Raw genomic sequence first — 25785 nt, forward strand, 5'->3', positions numbered from 1 at the left:
AAAAGGTTAAATCCCTTGTTACCTTGGAATGGGCTATTGAGAGTGTATCCACCCAGACTCTCCAGCCTCCCCATTCATATTTTATGGCATGATACAAAAGAATCCGGAAGATATTGTAAACCATCTCTGTGATCTTCTGTTCCTCAGAATTTTTAGGATTGATATAGCCAAGAGAAAACATCCAATCTTGCCACACTGAACACTGCAATAAGCATCTTGTCAGGGGGCGGTGGGGGGGGGGGGGGGGGAGAAACTCATTAAAAATTCTTAGATTATATTAGAATTTACTATTTAAGATAAATAGTGAAAATATGATCTGACTTAGGTAAACCAAGGTATACAGTTATTCTGTACATTTAATATTCTAACCTGGAATGACTTTCTCCATTTTTCTACCTAGATAAATTCATATTACAATTTAAAATTGCTTTCTCAACTCTTCCAGTTAGATTAGTTATTGTTTCCCTAATCCCTCATCACATGTAGCACTCACAATGCACTTAACATGTTATAAATTAATCATCATTTCACTGTTATCTTTCCCACTAAACTGTACCAAATAAGATGTACACCAAGACAACCTGTGCAGCACAGAGCTTTATATATGGCAGACAGCCAATCAGTATTTGTTAAATTTAAGACTCATGCAGCAACCATGGTTCCAAACTGTACCCCATGTCCTAGCCAACCAATTTAAAACTACATGACAATAATCAGTTATCAGACCACCTTAAGAAAAGCATAGATGATCTGAGCCAATCTGACATAATTTCATTTAAAGTACTGTTGGTGGTAGACAACGGCCAGGAAAAGGAATTGTACATTTTAAATAAGGGGTTTGAGGTATGTATATTCATATATACTATTAAAATATATTACCCATAAAGTTAAATAAAATTATATAAAAATAAATGAAAGTAAGCAAACTATATCAAAGAGACATAAATGCCTTTTCTAATGATTAAAAGCATTAGCAATATAGGATATGTAAATTTTTTCTTTGCAAGAGACTGAAAATAATGGAGAGAAAATAAGATTAGTTATGGGATAAAGTTTTGTTATAGCATTCAAACTACTCACCTTCTATTTTCTCGGCTGTTACTGAAAAGTTTTATCATATCAGATAAAAATAAACGACGGACTTCCATGAGTTCTGCACTTGGTGTAGAGTTTTTCAACAAAGTTGCCACCACTTTAAGAATCACTGAAAACAAATAAAAGTTACAGTAAAGATTTATAACTGCATCATATTTTCTGCTCAAATAGCATTTACTGATTTTCAACTAAATGCTTAGCATGATGGTAGGTGAGTTGTAAATGTTGTAAGTTAAACTATAAATGCCATACCGACTCAGGTGGTTAGGAAAAGTTTTGGTTTAGTTTCACATGTTACCATGTTACTACTGCATTAAAGAATTGCTCTTTGCTCACTTGGATTCTGAATTTTCACTGTAGAATCTGGCTCTGGATGTGGTTTGTGTACAACTTGAGTACATACTTGCTCTGTCAAAATCTAAAAGACAGAATTTGAATTGAATTTAGAAAATAAATTCATAATTGCAAATTATAGATATACAAAGAATCTGCAAAAAATGTCTGTTTTTTCATATCAAAAAAAATATATATCTTTTAAAGGGTCTTCCAGTAAATTCCACATACTTCTAAACTCTTTTAATTCTATAGTCTTCAAATTTTGTTTGTTACAGATACAGACAAAACTAAAGCCAGTAGCTATAGAAGGAAAGATTCATTAGGAATTCCAAGAACAAATTCTGTTTGAAATCACTTTTCAGTGCACATCTTTAAAATATTTAAATTGGGGACCATAAACATTTGACTGTTATTTTGTCATTAAAAAAAACAAACTTAGAAAATCAGTAAATAAGAAAATAATGTCTGAGTCTGGATCCCAACTTCAAATGAAGAACAATAAAGAAAAAATCTTTATATAAAAAATGTGGCTCATTGTCATTAAGCAATGAGGTTGTTTTTTTTTTTAAGTTTTAATTAATTAATTTATCTTTGGCTGCGCTGGGTGTTTATTGCTGCAGGTGGGCTTTCTCTAGTTGTGGTAAGCAGGGGCTACTCTTCATTGTGGTGCTTGGGCTTCTCATTCCAGTGCTTCTTTTGTTACAGAGCACGGGCTGTAGGTGCCCAGACTTTAGGAGTTGCAGCCCACGGGCCCTAGAGTGTAGGCTCAGTAGCTGCAGAGCATGGGCTTAGTTACTCCAAGGCGTGTGGGATCTTCTAGAACCAGGGATCAAACCCATGTCCCTGGCATTGTAAGGCGATTCTTAACCACTGGACCACCAGGGAAGTCCCCCAATGAGTTTTTTTGTTAAACTTCTATTAAGTAAGAAGAAATTACCAATGTTGACCATATAAAGGAAAGACAGAATTCTAAAACATTTACTGACTTTTCTACTAGCACCCAAGCTCTATGAGTGCAGGATTTCTATACATCCTTTTCACTGCTACATTTCTAGCAATTAGCAAAGTGCCTAACACACTGCCCATAGTCAAGAAACATTTGTCACAATGAAGAATAAATAATCATAAAGAAATTATGGATATATGATTTTTCACTGTATTTTAGGCTATACCTTGTGTTTACCTCTTTTCTTGCATATATTAAAAAAACCCAATGAAATTATATTTAATAATGATATCACTTTATATTATGACTTAATTTCATGATTTAGGTTAACACACTGAGTTTTGAATGAAACTTTTTAAATAGTTCAACCTAAAGTAATATAGAAAACTTTGAGGAAACTATACAGGTTACTTGAGAGCTTAGTTATACATAGCTACTTATAAAAGTTGGGGATGGAGAGTAAAATAATCAAGAGACAAGGATGGCCTTTCAGATCAGAAAAAGATCATGACATCCAGCAGTGGCATTTTTCTTACATTTCTGCTCAGACTTAAAAAAAAACAAGAAAGAAGATAGAACATTTACTTAAGTATACTATAAATGTGTATCAAAAAGATACTGACTGAAAATTAAAAATAACCTACTGTTATTAAAATAATAAATATAGGGCACAAGCAACCCTGTCTTCATGCTCATACTTTTATTGAAACAAACACTTTGTTGTTTAAATACTCAAAGAAAAGGCCTAGGCACAACATAGGAAGACTGGCAAGTAACTGTACATGGATATGTTTTAAAACAAAGTTTTTCTTTTTTTAAATAATAAATGACTTTTCATTTGCACTTGTGATTTCTTTAATACAAACTGCTACCAACAAATATGTAAAGATATGGCAGATTATGCATTTGATCAAAGCACTTTGATTTAAGCATAAAACAGATTCAAATGGTTTAAGTTCTGTGCATAAGATCCAAGAAGCTGCCTACTAATCTGCAGGCAGCCTTCTCTCTAATCAGAATCCTTTATTCTTTAGCTGCAGATGAGACAGGGCACAATCTGCTGTAAACAGGGCACTGCTGTAAAACCAGGTTAGAATCTTAAGATCGTTCTTGTTAGATTGACCTTCCCCAAGTGTCTTCCAGCACTGTAGTATGTTCTGCTGACTCTTAATTTCATAAATTAGCTTTCCTTTAAAACAAAGTTTTAAAAATGTAACTATGTGTTCATTATTTTTTAATAATTACTACATTTTTAGATTAAATGACCAACTACTACTTCAATCACATAGAGTTTCCACTGCATACGTTTAAAATTCTCATCACACATTTAAAAAATTTTACCTCATAGAGTGTGTTGTATGTGGTGACAGTCACAGTGTTTGTATGCAACATCAGCCTTTCTCCAAGAAGAGTGAAAAGGCTGTGGGTGTGCATGATTTCAACTTTTCTTCTGAAGAAAAAGGGGGAAAAACATAATACTATTAAACACACTGGATTTTCTAACCATATGACTTTATGATAAGTAGTAAAATATATAAGCAGATACAGAATTACAGAAGTAGTTATGTTTACTAACTTTCATCTTCTAAAATAAATGACAGTTTATAGCATAGCTGCCTTCTAAATTACCAAGACTACTATTTAAACACTTCTCAAAACATCTGCACAAACTGAAATGTTAGGTATACAAATTACAAAATATTATATAAATGTTGACAGCTATAATTTTCAAATTTCTAATAACTATTTAGGAGTTATTTTATTATGCTAAATTATTGGTTTAACATACAGATCACAAATTTTTCAAAACCTTTCTGTCCAAATTCTATGAAATAATCTATGTAAAACTTTAATAACAAAAATTTTAAATTATGGTTAAAAATGAATACAAAGCAAATAGGCAGAAGTAAAGGAAATTCATTACTGCCTGTATTTGTGGCTCATTTAACTGTTGGCTCATTTAACTGCTCCCCCAACAAATCCATACCTAGATTTTGTTGTTGCTCAGTTGCTAAGTGCTGTCCAACTCTTTGCAACCCCATGGACTGCAGCACAGCTCTATTAGAGACCTCCTGGAACACTTAGCTTGAGCCCAGAGAATTACTACTCACCTCTCATTCACATCACTTTCTTACAGGTCTGGATCTGGATCTTTCTGGCTCTAAACCCTCAGTATCTCGTTTCTTACATTGATTTTCCTTGTTTGGATTTGGCAACTATGACATAAACTGACTAGATAATCACCAAACTTTCGTTCCTTTTTTCCTGAGCCCATAGCTGTACTGTAATTCTAGTCTCTATTGCAGCTACGTGTGGCCACTAGACTGAGTTCTAGTCAATGGAATTTGAGCAGAAAGTCTGTGGGTCATTTTTAGGTCTAGCCCACAGAAAAAACTCTTCCCCATAGAAGCAATACAGAAGCTTTACGATAAGGACGAAGAAGTACCAGATGAAAGGAGCATCGCTTGAAGAAATCACCTATTGAGGATACCCACTTGGCTCTTAAGTTAATAAAAAAGAAACTACTAGTGTGGTAAGTTACTAAAACTTCACTGTCTGTAACAGGAGCTTTCGCCATCGTAATCAATATAGAAATCAAATAATGACGCATTTATCTGGACACCACTCACCTGGAAATCCTCTCCACCACAATACACAACACAAAAGAGGCAGGACAGCTGTTCCCCTCACCCAATCCTCCTCAGCCCAGAAGGGAAAACAGCAGAATTACCTAAACCCAAGAGGCAGCTAGGGCTAGTGTCTAACGGCTATGTTTGCAAAACAAATAAGACTGGGAAGTCAAATGGTTATATATATATGTCAGGACAGATGGATGTTACAGGATTACCAAGGGGGAGACTTTGGTCTCTTCCAACTCAAGCCACACCTAAGGAAAGGAAGTCAGGCACTTTCATTTGTTCCTGGTCAGGAAAACACAAATGCCAATATATATCCCTTGATACATCTTTTGACACACAGGACGGGTTGAATGAGGCTATCTGAAAGTGAGGGCAGCCTCTTAACTGTGACACACAATTTCAGCTACTGGAGAAACGCATGCTCTCCTGATTGCCTCCTACAGTGTGAGTGTAACACAGGTGCTTGACTCCAGCCCCTGGGGGACTTGGCGAATACTGTGTTTACACCAGGGAAGAGATGAGACAGCTTCCTCTCACAGTCTCCTTTTAAAGAGTACTCACCAATAAATGCTGCTGCACAGCAGTCAACATAAAGCCACACACGGCATTCATCATTTCAAGCACAAAGTGGGCGCACTGGCCCTGGAAATCACAGGATTCTGTTTCCCACAGGACAGCTAACGGAAGACCCAACTCTATGCATTCAGTTCAGAGAGGTTTCACAAGGGTATATATTCAGGGAACCTGCTTAACTTTAAGACGGAAATAGACTTCAGGTTGTATGATACATGCTACATTTTTTAAGAAATTAGAAACCCCTCTTGGAATGTGACTGGAGAACTTTACTTTCCCATCAGCAATGCATGAGGATTGCATTGTGGTTCTGCTTCTATTCAAACCAAATTATCTTCTATTTTTCATTGTGATTTCTTTTTATACCCAGAGGTTACTTAGAAGTGTGCTATTTACTTCATCTATTTACTTCACAAACCTTGTGATGAAAACATTTTCTTGTGGTGAAATCGATTCTCTTAGAAACCTTCAAATATACAATACAGTATTGTTAAGTATAGTGACCATACTGTACAGTTCATCCCCAGACCTCATTTATCTTACAACTGGAAGCTTGTACCTTTTGACCTCATCCACTCATTTCTCCTAGTCTCTACCCTGCAGACTGTGGGAAGTGCCCCATCTGTTCTCTATTTCTATGAGTTTGGTTTCTACAGATTCCACATGAGTGAGATGACAGAGTATTTGTCTTTGTCTGTCTGACTTATTTCACTTAGCATAGAGCCCTCAAGATCCATCAGAGTTGTGCCATATGACAGGATAGCCTTATTTTTATGCCTGGGTAATATTACACTTTATAAATAAAAGAACAGGGAAAGCTACAAGCTAACTGTCCACGTTTTCTTTATCTATTCATCCACAGATGAACATTTAGATTGTTTCCATGTTTTGGCTATTTGCAAAGAATGCTGTAATGAACATGAGGGTACAGAAATATCTTTGAGATTCTGATTTTAACCCCATTGGATATAGATTCCCAAAAGTGACATCACTGGACCATATGGTAGTTCTACTTTTAATTTCTTGAAGAATCTCCATAAAGTTTTCCATAGTGGATGCACCGATTTATATTCACACCAACAGTGGACATGGATTGTTTTCTTTGTACCTCTTACCTTTTTGATAACAGTCATTCTAACAGGTATGACTTAGATTTACATTAGGAATATTGAGCACATTTTCTTGTACTGTTGTATGTCTTCCTTGGAAAAATGTCTATTCACATCTTCTATTTCTAAATTGGATTATTTGCTCCTAAGTTTATGAAGTCTTTATATATTTTATATATTAATATCTTATCAGTGATATGATCTGCAAACATTCCTCCCATTCAGTAAGTTTCTTTTTCATATTGTTGAATTTCCTTTGCTGGACAGAAATTTGTTAGATTGATGCAATTGTTTATTTTTGCTTTTGTTGTCAAATCCATAAAACCACTGATAAGACTGACTTCAAGGAGCTTACCTCCTATGTTTTCTGGTGTAATGCTCAAGTCTTTAATCCATCTTGAGTTAATTTTTTTTTTTCATTTTGAGTTAATTTTTATCTAATGTGTAAGACAGAATTGCAGTTTCATACTTTGGCAATTGGTTGTCCAGTTTGCACAAACCTCTGCCCATAGTTCATCAGGCACTCTGTCTATCAGATCTAGTCCCTTAAAACGATTTCTCACTTTCATTGTATAATCAATCATAAGGAATTTGATTGAGGTCATAACTGAATGGTCTAGTGGTATTCCCTACTTTCTTCAATTTAAGTCTGAATTTGGCAATAAGGAGTTCATGACCTGAGCCACAATCAGCTTCTGGTCTTGTTTTTGCTGACTGTACAGAGCCTCTCCATCTCAGGCTGCAAAGAAAATAATCAACCTGATTTCGGTGTTGGCCATTTGGTGATGTCTATGTGTAGAGTCCTCTCCTGTGTTGTTGGAAGAGGGTGTTGATCAAGACCATCCCCAAGGAAAAAAAAATGCAAAAAAGCTAAATGGCTGTCTGAGGAGGCCTTAAAAACAGCTGTGAAAAGAAGAGAAGCGAAAAGCAAAGGAGAAAAGGAAAGACACACCCACTTGAATGCAGAGTTCCAAAGAATAGCAAGGAGAGAAAAGAAAGCCTTCCTTAGTGATCAATGCAAAGAAATAGAGGAAAACAATAGAATGGGAAAGATTAGAGATCTCTTCAAGAATATTAGAGATACCAAGGGAAAACTTCATGCAAAGATGGGCTCAATAAAGGACAGAAATGGTATGAACCTAACAGAAGTAGAAGATATTAAGAAGAGGTGGCAAAAATACACAGAAGAACTGTACAAAAGATTTTCATGACCCAGATAATCACGATGGTGTGATCACTCACCTAGAGTCAGACATCCTGCAATGTGAAGTCAAGTGGGCCTTAGGAAGCATCGCTAGTGGAGGTGATAGAATTCCAGTTGAGCTATTTCAAATCCTAAAAGATGATGCTGTGAAAGTGCTACATTCAATGTGCCAGCAAATGTGGAAAACTCAGCAGTGGTCACAGGACTGGAAAAGGTCAGTTTTCATTCCAATCCCAAGAAAGGCAATGCCAAAGAATGCTCAAACTACCGCACAATTGCACTCATCTCACATGCTAGTAAAGTAATGCTCAAAATTCTCCAAGCTAGGCTTCAGCAATACATGAACTGTGAGCTTCCAGATGTTCAAGCTGGTTTTAGAAAGGGCAGAGGAACCAGAGATCAAAAAGCCAACATCCGCTGGATCATCAAAAAAGCAAGAGAGTTACAGAAAAACATCTATTTCTATTTTATTGACTATGCCAAAGCCTTTGACTGTGTGGATCCAATAAACTGTAGAAAATTCTGAAAGAGATGGGCATACCAGACCACCTGACCTGCCTCTTGAGACATCTGTACACAGGTCAAGAAACAACAGTTAGAACTGGACATGGAGCAACAAATTGGTTCCAAATAGGAAAAGGAGTATGTCAAGGGCGTATATTGTCACCCTGCTTATTTAACTTACGTGTGGAGTACATCATCAGAAACGCTGGGCTGGAGGAAGCACAAGCTGGAATCAAGATTGCCGGGAAAAATATCAATAACCTCAGATATGCAGATGACACCATCCTTATGGCAGAAAGTGAAGAAGAACTAAAGAGCCTCTTAATGAAAGTGAAAGAGGAGAGTGAAAAAGCTGGCTTAAAGCTCAACTTTCAGAAAACTAAGATCATGGCATCCAGTCCCATTACTTCATGGCAAATAGATGGGGGAACAGTGAAGATAGTGTCTGATTTTATTTTGGGGGGGCTCCAAAATCACTGCAGATGGTGACTGCAGCCATGAAATTAAAAGACACTTACTCCTTGGAAGGAAAGTTATGACCAACCTAGACAGCATATTAAAAAGTAGAGACATTACTTTGCCAACAAATGTCTGTCTAGTCAAGGCTATGGTTTTTCCAGTAGTCATGTATGGATGTGAGAGTTGAACTATAAAGAAAGCTGAGCGCCAAAGAATTGATGCTTTTGAACTGTGATGTTGGAGAAGACTCTTGCGAGTCCCTTGTAGTGCAAGGAGATAAAACCAGTCAATCCTAAAGGAAATCAGTCCTGGAAATTCACTGGAAGGACTGATGTTGAAGCTGAAACTCCAATACTTTGGCCACCTGATGCAAAGAGTTGACTTATTTGAAAAAGACTCTGAGGTTGGGAAAGATGGAAGGACGGCAAGAGGAGAAGGGGTTGATAGAGGATGAGATGGTTGGATGGCATCACTGACTCAATGGACATGGGTTTGAGTAAACTTTGGGAGTTAGTGATGGACAGGGAGGCCTGGCGTGCTGTAGTCTATGGGGTTGCAAAGAGTCAGACACAACTGAGTGACTGAAATGAACTGAACTTGGTCCAGGTTTTCCATCATTTATTGCAGATAGTATTTTTTTCTCATTGTTATGTCTTGGCTCCTTTGTCAAGAAGTAGTGGTCATGTGTGTCAGTTTACTTCTGGACTATTTTGTTCCACTGACTTATGTGTCTGTGTTTATGCTAAGACCATATGGTTTTGAAAACTGTATAAGTTTGGATTATAATCTAAAATCAGGAAATGTGATGCTTTCAGCTTTGCTCTTTCTCAAGACTGCTTCGGCTATTCAGTGTCTTCTGTGGTTCCATAAACATTTTAGAATTGTATGTCTATTTCTGTAAGAAAATGCCATTGTCATTTTGATAGCAATTGCATTCAATCTGTAGATCACTTTGGGTAGTATGTGCATTTTAACAAAATTGATTCTTCCAAACCATGAGCATGGTATATCTATACCTTTGTCTGTGTCTTCTTCAATTTTTATTTTTTCCTCATCAATGTCATAGTTTTCAGTATACAGATCTTTCAACTTCCTTGGTTAAACTTATTCCTAGGTATTTTATTCTATGAAATCTTTCCTTCTTTCTACACATACTTAACCTCCTTTCCTATTTGTCATCTTTGTTTCTAGGTACTCCTTATACATATTTCTTCTAGTTCACCAATTCTTTCTTAAGTTACATATAATCTGTTAAACATGTCCATGGAGTTTTAAAGTTAGTAGCTTTTCATTTCCAGAAGTTATTTTTGTTATTTGTTTAAAAGCTAAATAGCTTGTTTCAATATGATCCTGCCTCTTAAGAATTATAACTCCTACTATGTTTGATATTCATTTTTGGCACATGAGAAAATGTTCCTTACTTTTGTGTACTGAGCTACACATCTGAAAGGAATTCTGTTATATTTTCCTCAACATTTTAAAGTTTTTAGTGGTACAAAGTGTTTCAGGATATCTTTTTTTACCCATCTTGTTTCTCCTCCAATTATTCTTAGCAGTCCTGGTAAGTCTCCTCTGCCTTTATATTTTCTCTCATTTTATGTTTTTGGTCCATGCTTTGAGATCTTCGGTTTACTAATTTGGGTGAATACAGAAAAATAATAATTTAAAGAGGCAGAATGTCACCTTTGGTAGTCTACTTGAATTTCAGATGCACTTCCAAAAAATAAAGTTGAAAGATTCCATCAGAGCTTCCACACTAGTTCTATTAAATTGAGAACATAACTTGATTCTCTCTTATCTCTTGTGTCTGTCTTTTATGCCCCTTCAAATGAGTCGTTATCTCCTGTTTTCACAATGTTGCACTCAGATCCCCCTGGTGTGAATTTAAATGAAGTCCCTGCAGTTGTTGTAAGGGAAAGATCCCTCTAAGCACACTGATCTGAAGTACGTAACTTATCATGGTGGAGGTCCTGAAGCCAGCATCCTAGCACTCCAATATCCTTTTACTTCCACAAGTTCAAGGACAAGGAAAATTCATCCCATCATTTCAGGTACCTCTTGCCATTCTGATGGTAACTTACATAGAAGTCAAAGTTAATATGCCTTGGAAGGGGAAGACAGAGGAGAGGAGAGAGAATGGAAGGCAGAGATCACTGAGATCAAGATTTGCTGCTTTTTAGTTTTTAACTTAGGCTACTAACATACTTCATTAGCTGTTTGTCAGTACCATGGAAGAGAAAAAACCCTCACAGATTGGCATTTTTAGTCTACTGGTACTCCAGCAGAACATCAAGACTCATTTATACCTACCCAAGTACCTATAAAAGCCAACATTTTGGTAGAAGAGAGCCAAGCTTGGAGTTATGAGTAGATGAGAAGAAAGCTTTTTTTTTTTTTTTTTTTAATTCTTTTAACTGCTGTATTCCCAGAATCTGCACCAGTACTTTTTACTAGCAGACAATAAACTGGACTAATTTAAACTAGTCCAAAAAAGAAAGAAGCTATTATGTCAAACAACTGTCAACACATAACAGGCAATTGCTAGAATGAACAACTAACAGATAGCATTTTGATTCATTTAACTACCGATGGTATACTTTTTAGTGAAACTACCTTTTAGAATTCATCCAGAAGCAACAATGTTTGAAGTTTAAGACATTAGACAAACATACTTGGTTGAGAAACTTTTATTTCCACACTAAATATTCGGTAATATGTACTTTAAAAATTTTAAGCTAAAATTGTCATAGTCTTACTATGGTACAACACTGGGCATTTTGATCATCTAGTTGAACCATTTGTCAGGATTCTGTCCTGAGAGTACTGTAATTAAGCCATCTTCATAAAGGACCAGTTTGGCTTTCTATTCAAGCACATATCAAAGAGAAGGTTACTCAATTTTCTGTGTCTTTTTATTTTGAAAATTCTTAAGATTTACAGAAAAGTTGAAAGGATACTACAGAGAGGTCCCTTATATTACTTACCCAGCTATCCCATATGTTAACATACCTAATCATGGTACATGTGTCAAAACTAAGAATGAACACAGGTATAATATTATTAACTACAGACTTTATTTAAATTTCATCACGACTTATTTTTTTCTGTTCAGTATCCAATCCAGAATACCACTGTACATTTAGACCTTTCTGGTCTTTACTAGGTTCCCATCCATTGTGTTTCATGTCTTTTAACAGTTTTGAAGAGTACTGGTCAAGTATTCTGAAGAATGTCACTCAACTGAGAGGCTTATAACTAGACTGAGGTTATTTGTTTCTTAGAAGAATACCACAGAAATGAAGTGCCCGTATCATATCACATCAGGGAACATGCTATCAAAATGACATATGACTGGTGATGTTACTCTTATTCAATAGTGAAAAATTCAATCAGATTTCACTATTTTTTAGAAGTTAGCCAGTAAGTCCATCCCTCACTCAAGGAGAGGGGGTTTAAGTTCCATCGTCAAGCAGTGGGAGTAACTACATTTATTATTTGGAACAGACTTCTCAATTTTTATGAGAGATGCCAAACCTATCTCTAGTTCAGCTGACAAAGTATATGAATTATCTCCCAAGCTGTGTCCTAGGTACTTACAGAAATCAAAAACTCAAGTGCTAGCAGAGATGAGACCACCTAAACTTCAGTTTAGTTTCCGCCACAGACACAATTTCGCTTTACTATAGAATGATTTTCCCATACACAAATTAGATGCTGACTTTGGGTGATATCTTCTTTTTTAGCAGTTTTAAAGATATCTCTCTTAGGATTTTAGGTATATTAGTTACAGCACCTATTTCCTGCTACTAATAGTGTTTTGTTTCAAATCCTGAAATGCTAGTAATGATTAGATTATAGTAGAAACATTTCATTTCTATTTGAATACCACTAGTGTTTCATATTTATATTTGGTGTCAGGTATGTAAGATATCATAAGGAAGAAGTAGTCTACTTTTATCAAAACTGCACTTTAAAAAATTAACCTTTTTGTTAACTATTCAAATTAGCATGTAGCAATATGCTGCGAACTCTTTATATTTATTATATAGTATATATATTTAATGATAAAGGTCAATGAGGGAAGTGGTATGATTTTATTCATTTATAGGGATAAAAACTGAGATTCAAAGGTGTTTCTAAAACCACTCAGGAAAACACACGGCTAAGGGAAGATCCAAACCTAGGCAGTCCAACTTGAGAGCCAATGAACTACATGTATATTATTAATCAATTTTCTCTATTAACTATCAAGCTGTATATGCTTTAAGTGTTTTTTTCTTTATACTACTAAATTTAACTTCATAATCACATTGATAGGAATTATTTAAACTGTGTAGATAAGTACTTAAACCTAGTCCTGCTCCATCATTCTCCAATGGGTAAATCATTTTAACTAACCAGTCATTGATTCTACTTAATCCAATTCCATTAATAATGCAATTCCTGAAAACTTACAAGATTTTAAAGGCGCTTTTTACATTCAATGTTTGCAGTTTTTTAAACAATTTGTTCCTGAAAAAATTGTTTCTATAACTAACATTAATATGGTTAAAATATTAACATAATCTATATATACCTTCATTTCTACCAATTCCCCATTAGAAACCACTGTTCTTGATTTATTTCTTATGAATTTGACTAGACTTTCTCACTGCAAATATAATAAGTACTATGTTCTCACGTTCTCTTCTTTAAACAAAAATAGCATCTATTGATAATACATATTCATCTTAACTATTTATTTTTAATCTTTTAACAATTTAGTTGTTCTATCTGTATGTAGAGACTTATCTCACTGGTCTTATAACTACACAGTATTCCATTTAATAAATGAACTATAACTTATTTGTTAACAAATTCCCCCATTAATAGAAATTTAAGATTTCTCCTAACTTTTACTATTATAAACAAAGAAAAAATGAATAACTCTGAAAAGCTATCATTTCACATGCCTGCAACTGATGAATTGTTAGGTTAAAAAGTACATGTATTTGTAATTTTGACAGACATTGACGAAAATAAACTGCATTCCATATGGGGTTATACTAGTTTATGCTCTAGTTAGCAATGTGTAAGATGCTTGCTCTTCCCATGACCTTGCTAACAGAGAAGGATGCTGAATTTTGAGATTTCTATCCAGCTATTACATGAACAGTGTGCTTAGTTTTAGATTATATTTCCCTTACTACAGGTAGAATTACATATATATATTCTACTAGAGGTAGAATTCACCTCCTTTCAAATATTGATGTGCCACATGTATTTGCCTCTATAAATTGCTCACTTACACATATCCTTGCCTATTTTTCTACTGGGTTGTCTTATCAATTTCTAGAGAAAGCTCATCATGTAAGATTCTTTTAACTTCCTCAGTTTCTATACTATTTAAGAAAATTATCACTGATTTTGTACATTCATTATGTTTGCCCTTTCTTCAGTTGCTTAATGGTTAGCTAGCCATTTTTATTAGAATTTTTTAAAATCAGATTTTTAAATGATTATCTTTTTTTGATTATGTCTTTTAAATCTTTAATTACTACTTTCTAATTTATTATTTCCCTTTATTGTAATTCCTTATCTAACATTTATACTTTAATTATTTTATTCTGTATTTCTTTTCTGCTGTTCCATAGCTATGATATTCCTCTAAGCACTTCTTTGCTGCTGCTGCTAAGTTGCTTCAGTCGTGTCCAACTCTGTGCGACCCCATAGACGGCAGCCCACCAGGCTCCTCTGATTCTCTGATTCTCCAGGCAAGAATACTGGAGTGGGTTGCCATTTCCTTTTCCAATGCATGCATGCATGCTAAGTTGCTTTAGTCTTGTACAACTCTGGGCGACCCTATGGATAGCAGCCCTCCAGGTTCCTCTGTTCACAGGATTCTCCAGGCAAGAATACTGGAGTGGGTTGCCAGTTCCTTCTCCCAAGCACTTCTTTAGCTGTATTCAATGGGGTTATGAAGTTGTTTTCTAAAAATTCTGCAATTTTAGTGTACTTTCTCTTTTGACACAAAAGTTGTTTAATAAATTTTAAATGTCTAAGAAGAAGAAACTTTGTTTTTTTCTATTTTATTCCTATTTTCAATTTTGTTGCATTTTAACAAGAAACTCTTGACAGTCTTGTCTCTCCGTTTTGGATTTTTGCTTTGATGCCTACTACACCCTACCATGTCTGGCCTCCCTGGTGGCTCAGATGGCAAAGAATCTGCCTGCAATGAAGGAGACCCGGGTTTGATTCTTGGGTTGGGAAGATCCCTGGAAAAGGGATGGCAACCTACTCCAGTATTCTTGCCTAGAGAATTGCATGGACAGAGAAGCCTGGCCAACTACAGTCCATGGGGTAGCAAAGAGTCAGACATGACTGAGAGACTAATACTTTCACATTTTCAGTCATGTTCCATGAGCACTTGGAGTTACAGTCTTTATTAATATGGTACCAACTTCAAACTATATTAATTAGATTTATGTTATTATTTACATTACTCTCCCTTTTGCCTTTTTATGGACTGGGGTGAATTAGAGTTTGTTTCAATGTTTTAAATTATCAGTGATTATTTCTTCTGTCGTTTCTGTTTCATGAAAGTTTCAACTTTTACTACTATAACGTATCTTTGTTTATATTGGTTATTGCTTTTTGGCTTGAATTCTAACTTGTCCAATAAAAAGATCATGATTCCTTAATTTTTCATTTGTATTTATGCATGACAGTTTTGGGTTTCTCAGGTAGCACTAGTGGTAAAGAACATGCTACCAATGCAAGAGACTTTAAGATATGCGAATTCGATTCCTGGATCAGGAAGATCCCCTGGAAGACGGCATGGCAACCCACACCTTAATTCTTGCCTAGAGACTCTCATCGTCAGAGGCGCCTGGTGGGCTATGGTCCATGGGGTCACAAAGAGTCGGACATGATTGAAAGGACTTAGTATGCATATGCCACATTTTATGCTTCTTGAATTTTAAAAACATCCATTATATGCATTGTTCTCAGTTTTATTTATACAGTATTTTTTAATATATTGACAGCATTACAGTTTTCTTGTTTTCATTTTTTCTTTTCTTTTTCTTGACTGCATGGCATTTGGGATCTCAGTTTCCCAACTAGGGATCAAACCTGTGCCCCCTGCATTGGAAGCACAGGGTCTCAACCACTGGACTACCAGGGAAGTCTTGATGAGCATTACAGTTTTAACTGCTCATCTTTGTTGTCATAAAGGAATAAGAAGTCCTTTATGTGTTTAGGCAGTTCTTGTATTTCCCAATGATAGGCAATGATAAAATCAGCATATTTACTCAAATTTTCCTCTCTCCTAAAGCATCAAATTTTATTCAGTAGGCCTACATTTCTACTGTCAGCTTACATGGGTATCCTTTGACTCTCTGAACTTTGTCTACTTTCTTCCTTTCCCTAGTCCTTCCTCAATTCATTGTAACAGTACAATTTCTACCTTATTAGGGCATACAAAAAGGAAATTCCGCTCTGTTAACCTCTAATTCAAACATTCGTTTTAGTCTTAATTTTACTATTAAATTAATTCAGTGTTCATCAATAGTACTTGGCTGCAGTCTGTCCAGTCAGTCCTAATTGGCTGAACTTAACCCCCAGTAATTTTTTCAAGAATTATTCAGAAAAACAGTTCCTTACACGGTTAAAAATTGTTTGGCAGCACACTTTTATGTAAAGGATACTTTGGCTTCCATTTTCTTTACTTGAGTACCTTATGGTTACTGCTTTACATTTTCTACTGATGGTTGTCATAGAGAAGCCTAAGACCAGAGTAATTTTTTTTTCCTTTAACTTGTCAATGTTGAAAAAAGGACTTTAAAAAAATTTATATTTAAATCTAATAGTATACTTTCCTACAGATCATTTCAAGAAAAATTTTCCTGGTACACAGCATATACCTTTTAATAAGGATGGCAAGATCTATATTAGAAATTCACTGAATTATAGCTTTAAAAACACTTGTTTAGTTACATTGTTCTGCTTTTCTTATTTGGAAACTTTATTTATGACATTTATGTTTCTGGAATTTCTATGCCTTCTGTATCAATCATTTCCTCTTTAATCCTTCTGAACTCTTTTATATTCATCCATGCACATTATTTGCTTTGTTTTCATATTTATCTTCCATATATCTTACTGTGCTATTCACAAAGTTTGCCTTCCTTGAGCATCTTCCAATTTCATTTTTGTTTGACAGTTTTTCCTTCCAATTTGTTTCAAAATTTTGTTAGCTCATGATTCAACATTTCAAAGTTATTCCATCATTTCTTTTAACTTCATGAAATTCTGCTTTGGAGCTTCCCTTTCTCACAAGATATTCTTTCTTACTTTTTAAACTTATGGTAAAAATTTTAACTATATTTATTGTGTACTTCATGGCAATATTTTCCAGTGACTATTCTTCATGTACTGGTTAGTTCTGCTTATCTTTCCTATATTTCTATGTTTTAAAATATGTGTTTCTTGACAATTTTTAAGAGGTTGCATATAGGGAAGAAGACTTTATTAATTATTCCCAATCAATTTCCTATACTTAACCAAAGTTAAATGAGTGAGCCATATCTCTTCAAGTTAAAACTGAATATGCTCTCACTCCTGGTATTCTATCACCTAGTCAACTTACAGTTCCTCAAGTACACATTACTCTTTTCTACAATCCTGGCTTTGTTGAACTACTCTCTAGGTCTGTAGTATCACTATTCTCTCTTAACTACTGATTTAGTACCAAAATGAAAATAATATTTACTTTTCTAGACTATTTAGCATGTTAGACATATTTTATCTGAATGTTGTGAAATTTTCATTAGTGTTATTGATCACTCTCCACAATTCAAAATACCAAAAACAATTAGCAATTCAAAAATTCTGAGAGAAACCCTACCCATCATTACTAAATGACAGTATTTGGGCTCATTTGTATATAAAATGGATTTATACAAGACTATTCATGCACAGGAACACATAGTATGAAAAACATTCATTATGTCAGCAAGTGATTTTTGTTTGTGCTTTTTCTTCTCAGTAAATGATTTTTAAAAGTATCTAAACTCTGGACTTTGGGGAAAAAAGTAATACTCTAGGATCTTCAAATCACAATAAGCCTCAAAATTAGAAAATAATACAAACAGATATTAAATATTGACTTGGCTGTCAGCAAAACCTCAATATACATATTTGCCTGTGTGAAGAAAGCTTTCATTAAAATCATATCCCCATGTCCTTTATTTTATTTGATGAAATATATTACGTTACCCTTAAAAGAATATTTTCTTTCCAGCATACAACAGGAATAAAGTAAATTACTTAAGTGTGATAAACTACTGTTAAAAAAACATTCTTTTATAAAATGTTTTTCCTTTTACCACAAGAAGTTATTACTTTTCATTGTAACATCATTACAATCAAATTTATGTGTTACTAAACCAGTAAAAACACAATTTCAGTAGATATTTCTATAATTCATTATGGAGAACATCAACTTACTTGTGACCTAAATGCTTCAGAAAATATCCCAGAACCTTCAGAGCTTGAACCCAAATACTTTCACTTTTAGAGGCCAATAATTTGTAGATTACCCTAAAATATATAGAAATAAATGATCTTTTGAGCACTTTTGAATATTAAAAATATAAGCACTGTATACTTTAAAAGGAAATTATAAATGTATAACACATAAAATATCTCAGAATTTTAAATTCTTTGAAAAAAGTTGAAAACTAGCATATTAGTTTTCTTTATATTTGAACTTCAAATACATACTCAAAAGGACAAAGCAATTGGTTGTTCGTAAGTAATGCCTCCCAGCACACTAAATATAATTTTCAATTTTAAGATTCATGCTAAGTTAAGCCACATTTCTTCTTCTATTAGAATTTCCCCTGACATTTGTACTTAATGACCTTTTTTTCCTGGATATGGCTAATTGGACCATGGGAGTACATACCTGCTCAATTATTTTTATTTTCTGAAAATTTGGAATAAGTTCTGAGAAACAATAGCTAATCTTTGTTGGGCTCTTGAAATAGGAAATGATTCAGAACAGAAACTGTAGGACAGCCTTGCTCTGTTCAAAAAGGTGAATCTATATACAGAAGAATAAAGCAGCTATATAGGAAGCAGCAGAAAAAGCAAACTTGTTTCTTCAAAGAGTTTCAATTCTTGGTTCCTATGCAAATGTGTTCTACAACAAACTAACACATGACCTAACTTACAGTCACTTCAAATAATATTTATATGTACTTAAGAAATTTTATCTCATTTTTTTCCAAAAAATAATTATTTTTTTCTGTAAGGTGTGTGCATACTTAGTTGCTCAGTTCTGTCCGACCTGACTGTTTGCAAAGTATAATTTTCCTATCATTTCAGGGACAGTAACAGAGAAAAACAAATAACTGAAAAAGTTAATAACATCTATTTTATGTTTAACAGTAGCTTATACTATTAAAAAACCAAATAATATATTGTTGCTAATACTGTCTTATTACTCTACTGAAGAACAGATGATGAGAAGAGTGATTACTTCCTTCAGAAGATAGTTTTAGAAAAGCCTCAAGTCATTAGCGTTAGTCACTCAGTTGTGTCTGACTCTTTGCGACCCCATGGACTGTAGCCTGCCACGTTCATCTGTCCATAGGATTCTCCAGGCAATAATACTGGAGTGGGTTGCCACTCCAGTTCTTGCCATTCAAGTTCTTAAGTGAATGCAAATTTACACTGCAATATACTTTCAGAATTATTAAGGACCAATATCAGTAAAAAAGACAAGTATGAGAACAGAAACATTATTATTTTATCATTGTCGTTTTAGTCACTAAGTCGTGTCCAACTCTCTTGTGACCCCATGGACTGTATGCAGCCTGCCAGGTTCCTCTGTCCATGAAATTTCCCAGAAAAGAACACTGGAGTGAGTTGCCACTTCCTACTTCAGGGGATCTTTCTGACCCAGGGATCGAACCTGCATCAGACGCACTGGCAGGTGGATTCTTTACCACTGAGTCAACTGGGAAGCCCATAGAAAAGTTATACATGTCAAAAAAAACAAAGAGAAATATTCAGGGAATCATAAAAAGAACACTCAATAGCAAAAATAATCTTGAAATCAAAAGTAAAACCTCACAGCATAAAAATGTGACTCTACTCAAATATGAAATCAGAAACTCCACAGAATTCCTATTCTTTAGGAATAAATTTAAGGGATAAAAAGGTATAAATACACCTGAGATCAACAGAAATTATGATTTAACATTTGAAACATGAAAGATCTAAGGCCATCAGACATCTATGCTACATAGGATTTATTTTAGAGCCAAACAGCTGTTTAAAAAATAATACGAAGAATGAATAGGAAATTTACTAATGATTCAGTTAATGACTGTTTACTTACAATATAATAATATAGTTAGGTGAATTCTAGTTAATTTGCTCTAGCCTATTATATTCAGCCAGAAAATGATGTAAAAAAGAAACTGTCTATTCTTTAAAGACTTTGAGATACAAAAATATTACATTTTTTGATGCTCAGTTCAGTGTTGTATTACCACAAGGTTTTCTTTAAGCCCAGTTTAATATTATCAGTATTAAGTGCAATCTTTGTGTTCACTTCTTAGCATGTATGAATTATAATTAATCAAAATTTTCCCCAGACATAACTGCTACCCTTTAGTTCCTATTTTCTAGGGTACAGAATTTAAAATTTTATATCTAATATATCTATTTTTTCCATATTTTAAACCAGAACCTACATTCTCCATATTCTTTTTAAAATGAAAAACCAAAGCAGCAAATTTTTCATCTTTGTGATTATTTTTAACATATTGGTAACAAACAGTGTGACATGTTCAGCTGGTATCAATTGTGAGAAACATGATTGTACCATATGAAATCGCTATTATTTGGTAAAATCACTTAAGTTTCAGCAACTTCATAGAGTTCAACCTCACAGTAAAATATACTTGTAGTTGTTACTAATGAAATGTATAATCCTATTATTCAAATAGATAGCAACCCCATGGATTGTAAACTCAATGGTAAGAGTGATGTCACAAGCACAAGTGATTCACATAGAAAAAAAGTGATGGCTTCTTTAACTTGAAAAGGAAATCCTTCAAGATTATAAAGTTGTTATTTGCTGATATAAATGACCAAGTAAAAGAAGCACTAATAATATAGTCTCTTGACAGTTATTAATATATTATTTCCATACTCTTCTTATAATCTGTGAAAGCTCATTGAGTTACATGTGGCATAACCTAGATTTCTTATTTATACAAATAACTCAGATTCCAGAAAAATGAGAGAATCCCTAAGAGGCTAGGTTATAGGTTTAAAATACTTAAGCATACTATCCAAGAAACTGTTTTACTCATATCTACACAATAACTTTACAATCAACATAACTCAAGTTTTCAAATTCTTCGGTTTTGAATTCTTATTCAAAAACATTTCATCCTCATCTTCCCATCACACTGCCATTGTCCTATCTCATCATCCCTAATACTTATGAATAAAATAATCTCTCTACTGGTCTTGCTGCATCAGTTTTATCCCTTTCCAACTCATTTTCCACATTGCTCCTTGGAAAAATAGAAATCAGCAAATCATTTCTATATTCAGAATTCTTTAGTTTTCATCACCAACAGAAAAAATTTAAAGTTCTTACCATTAAATGGATCTCTCAACCTGGCCACTCTCTACCTCTTGAGTCTAAGCTTATAGAATTTTCTAGAGTTCTCTTTAGCTGAAATATACCATACCCTCTCGTCTTTTTGTCAGAAAATTTGCTCTTTCAACTACTTGAGATGTCTTTACTACAGCAACAATATAATTACTCTTTTTTGAGACTTGAGACCCATTTTCTATACGTCTCATCAGTTTCCTGAGTATTAGGAGGATTAATGACAGCTTTCTCCATCTATTCCCTTATGTGTAAGATTTTTCTATATATACTCAAAAGTTAATTGAATAGGATTATTCTGGGAAGCATATCTGTACTCAATTAAACTCTACTAATGATACTTATATTATATTCATACCTTATTCCATTTCTTTGATCAAACGCTGGTATCATTGATGCTGGGTGTTCTGACATTAAAGCCACTAGTAATTGTAACACATCATGAATATTTTCATCCTGCATAATAAGGATCATTGATATTTATTCAATTATAAATGTTTTTTAATGCATTTAATAAAATTGTTAAAATGCAAGACCCAGACCACATCCTACCTCATGCATTGTAAGCAGGTAATTTAATATACTCTGAAGTTCATCTTCCTTGACCCCTCGATCCTAATTTAAAAAATATATATATATTTAATTTAAATCTAAAATTAAAACTTTAATTAAAGACGTACATCAAATTAATCATTTTAAAATAAAATATAAACTACTTAAAAGTAATGATTCTTTAATTATAATACTCAGATACTTCATAACCCATAGGCTATATCAAATCAAGTTAAATAAGTAAATACTCAGAAAAGTATATTTATTTCTCTACAATTGCTAGCATTTGATTGAATTCACTATCAAAAATTATTATATTTTCTTCATCTAAAGTACATTCAATCACTATTTTCTAATCGCATATTCTTTTCTTAAAATAATACAAATTATAGTAAGACTTTACAATATCAATTACTGTGTATTTTACCTTTATGTTCTATGTATTTTAATCTTTTAAAAATCCTACTGTTATAAAATATATAACATAAGACTTCTCAAACAGAAACACAGATCATTTTCTAGAATAAAATCTTCAAGCTCAATTTTCACGCACATGTTCCTCGTCCATTTTTGCTACATCCCTCAGTATGGAGGCTTTCAGACAATATTTAACACAAAGTTTAATGCAAAGTGAAGTTCAACAAGAGTTAATACTAAGATTTATAGAATACTGAAAGTAATTCATGAATTGAAGGTAGTTATTACTGATTTTACAATATTGATTTAAACTCTGGCAGAAATTCTTTTCACTTAATATACTGCAATTATGAATTATGTAAAACTGTTTTACCTTTAGTATAAGCTGTTTCAGGAAAAGTAACATAAATGCCCGCAGTGATATAATTTCTTTTTGTGATGGCCGGGGACCATCTAGAATAAAACAGAAATTAAAAAAAAAAAAAAAAAACTCCCTAATTATTATTTAAGTTAAAATTTAAGTTATATATATTGCAATTATAATACAAATTCATAGTAATTCTGTATAATTTCAACAACAGAGAATATAAAGTTTCAGATTTTGGCAACTTCAAATTGCTTACTAATGTCAGATTTGGGGGAAAATTAATTTTTTTTAATTACAATATATTACTATTCATTGATAAATTATAACATCATGTCTTACATGGATACAGTTCCCTACTTCTATTAACTTAATAAATTCCCTTTTCCCCCTCAAATCAAAGTTTTCCCAACGTTTCTTCATTGAATTTCTTTCCCAATTTCATCACCACGCACAACTCACATAGGTAAATATTGTACTACTTACCTAAACCTTTGGGTGTAATGCCACTACTGTCAGCAGGATTAATGACCCAGTAGTAATATTTTAGTGTATGCATAAGCTGTAATACTGTTCCTACTCTGCGTATGGTAGTGTAAATGGTAGCAGTTCCAATAAATTCAGCAGACAAATAAGTGTATAGGGAAAGCTGAACCTAGTACAGAATATTAACAAAGCATTAAAATAAATTTAAAATGCCTTAAGTGTCTACATTAAAAATATACATTCTATTCTAATTTATTTATTTATTTATTTATTTATTTTTAATGGATCATGGTGTATTTATTTATTTATTTATTTTTAAATAGTATTTTATTAGTTGGAGGCCAATCACTTCATTTCAGTGGGTTTTGTCATACATTGACATGAATCAGCCATATAGTTACACGTATTCCCCATCCCGATCCCCCCTCCCACCTCCCTCTCCACCCGACTCCTCAGGGTCCTCCCAGTGCACCAGGCCCGAGCACTTGACTCATGCATCCCACCTGGGCTGGTGGTCTGTTTCACCATAGATAATATACATGCTGTTCTTTCAAAACATCCCACCCTCACGTTCTCCCCCAGAGTTCAAAAGTCTGTTCTGTACTTCTGTGTCTCTTTTTCTGTTTTGCATATAGGGTTATCGCTACCATCTATCTAAATTCCGTATATATGTGTTAGTATACTGTAATGTTCTTTATCTTTCTGGCTTACTTCACTCTGTATAATGGGCTCCAGTTTCATCCATCTCATTAGAACTGATTCAAATGAATTCTTTTTAACGGATGAATAATATTCCATGGTGTATATGTACCACAGCAATTTGTATGGAAATACAAAAAACCTCGAATAGCCAAAGTAATCTTGAGAAAGAAGAATGGAACTGGAGGAATCAACCTGCCTGACTTCAGACTCTACTACAAAGCCACAGTCATCAAGACAGTATGGTACTGGCACAAAGACAGAAATATAGATCAATGGAACAGAATAGAAAGCCCAGAGATAAATCCACGAACCTATGGACACCTCATCTTTGACAAAGGAGGCAAGGATATACAATGGAAAAAAGACAATCTCTTTAACAAGTGGTGCTGGGAAAACTGGTCAACCACTTGTAAAAGAATGAATCTATTCTAATTTAAATGTAAATCTATATAAAGGCTGAGAAAGAATCATCTATTATGAGGTTAAAAATAATTATTTATTAAGTGTTATTTATATTATAAAGATAATCTGCAATCAACACATTGTAATAAAATTTATTTTACTAAAGGTAATCTAATAGCTCTTAAAAATAAAATAATTTTAATTAATTAAATAATTCTACTGAAATTACACCTGATAAGAAAATCAAATCATTTAAAAAGGCAGCTAGACTAAAGCCCTTAATCTAAATACAATGTAGCAACTGAAAGGAATATAATATCAGTCTGCTACATCATATTTAGAAAAAATTATACATTGTTGTCATAGACCCTAAAAGTTCATGTAATTTCAAATTTTCTTAACCTATTGTCACAGTATCAGAATCTAACATGTAAGTATAAAGATGACAAGTTTAATCACCCTGTTTAAAGAATGAACAAACACCAGGTTTGACTTTTACCACAATAATTAAAATGACAAACCATAAAAAAATAGAACTTTGCAGTTATGTGGGAGGCTTGAAAATTATAAAAGGCAGCTCAAAAGGTCCCTTGATTTCTACTAGAATAAAAGAGAACTAAATTCAGGTATGTAAAATAATAAAAATGCTATGCTGACATCTAAAAAATTATGAATAAATTTCTTTTAAAACAAATATTTTTACATAACATGATATCATGATAAAAAAAATCTATGCTCAAATAGAATCTTCCAGTCACAATGATGACAATTGTTGTGATATAGTTATCTGGTATTTTTTCTTTTCCTAATCTTAACAATCATTGTACCAGATTTTCTTTCTTCGAAAGGTTATAAGTCATTATCTAATGACTTTTCAGAATGCATTTATTACATCAAGCCTAATTTTTAATCTTTATAGCATGGATTTTTCAAGAGTTCCTTTTACATGCTGAATGTTATTAATCACTATTTTATCCAACTTATTTTGAAAAATTTCAAACAAAATAGTTATGTAACTATCATAAAGGATTTACCGTTAATATTATTCCACATCTACTTCCTTTATTCCTATTATATTATACATATAGATGCATAAATATATTTTGATAAAACTGCTTTTTTCGATGAAATGTTTGAAAGAAGATTGCTGGCATTCAGACACTTCAGCACCAAATATTTCAACGTGAATCTCCTAAGAATAAGGCCATTCTCCTACATAGAACATAATACAATTCTTCCACTTGATAAATTTAACACTTATGCAATACTAATACCTGAATCAGGGCTCATATTCAATGTTTCCCTCTTTTCCCAATAG

General features: G+C 33.6%; 1 protein-coding gene across 7 annotated transcripts in view; it reads right to left on the bottom strand.

The window, feature by feature from the left end:
• NBEA (neurobeachin) overlaps positions 1–25785 on the bottom strand; it is a 652386-nt gene that overhangs the window by 444111 nt on the left and 182490 nt on the right. For all 7 annotated transcript variants that reach the window (XM_065901711.1, XM_065901709.1, XM_065901706.1 and 4 more), the window contains exons 13-21: positions 23364–23532; positions 22887–22966; positions 22097–22159; positions 21903–22000; positions 18355–18447; positions 3719–3827; positions 1432–1513; positions 1081–1204; positions 23–215 (exon numbers count right to left, since the gene is read on the bottom strand). In XM_065901711.1, coding sequence (XP_065757783.1) covers positions 23–215; positions 1081–1204; positions 1432–1513; positions 3719–3827; positions 18355–18447; positions 21903–22000; positions 22097–22159; positions 22887–22966; positions 23364–23532 — 1011 coding nt within the window. The remainder of the gene's footprint in view (positions 1–22; positions 216–1080; positions 1205–1431; positions 1514–3718; positions 3828–18354; positions 18448–21902; positions 22001–22096; positions 22160–22886; positions 22967–23363; positions 23533–25785) is intronic.

This window comes from Muntiacus reevesi, chromosome 11 (assembly GCF_963930625.1).
Source record: "Muntiacus reevesi chromosome 11, mMunRee1.1, whole genome shotgun sequence".
Lineage (NCBI taxonomy): Eukaryota > Metazoa > Chordata > Mammalia > Artiodactyla > Cervidae > Muntiacus > Muntiacus reevesi.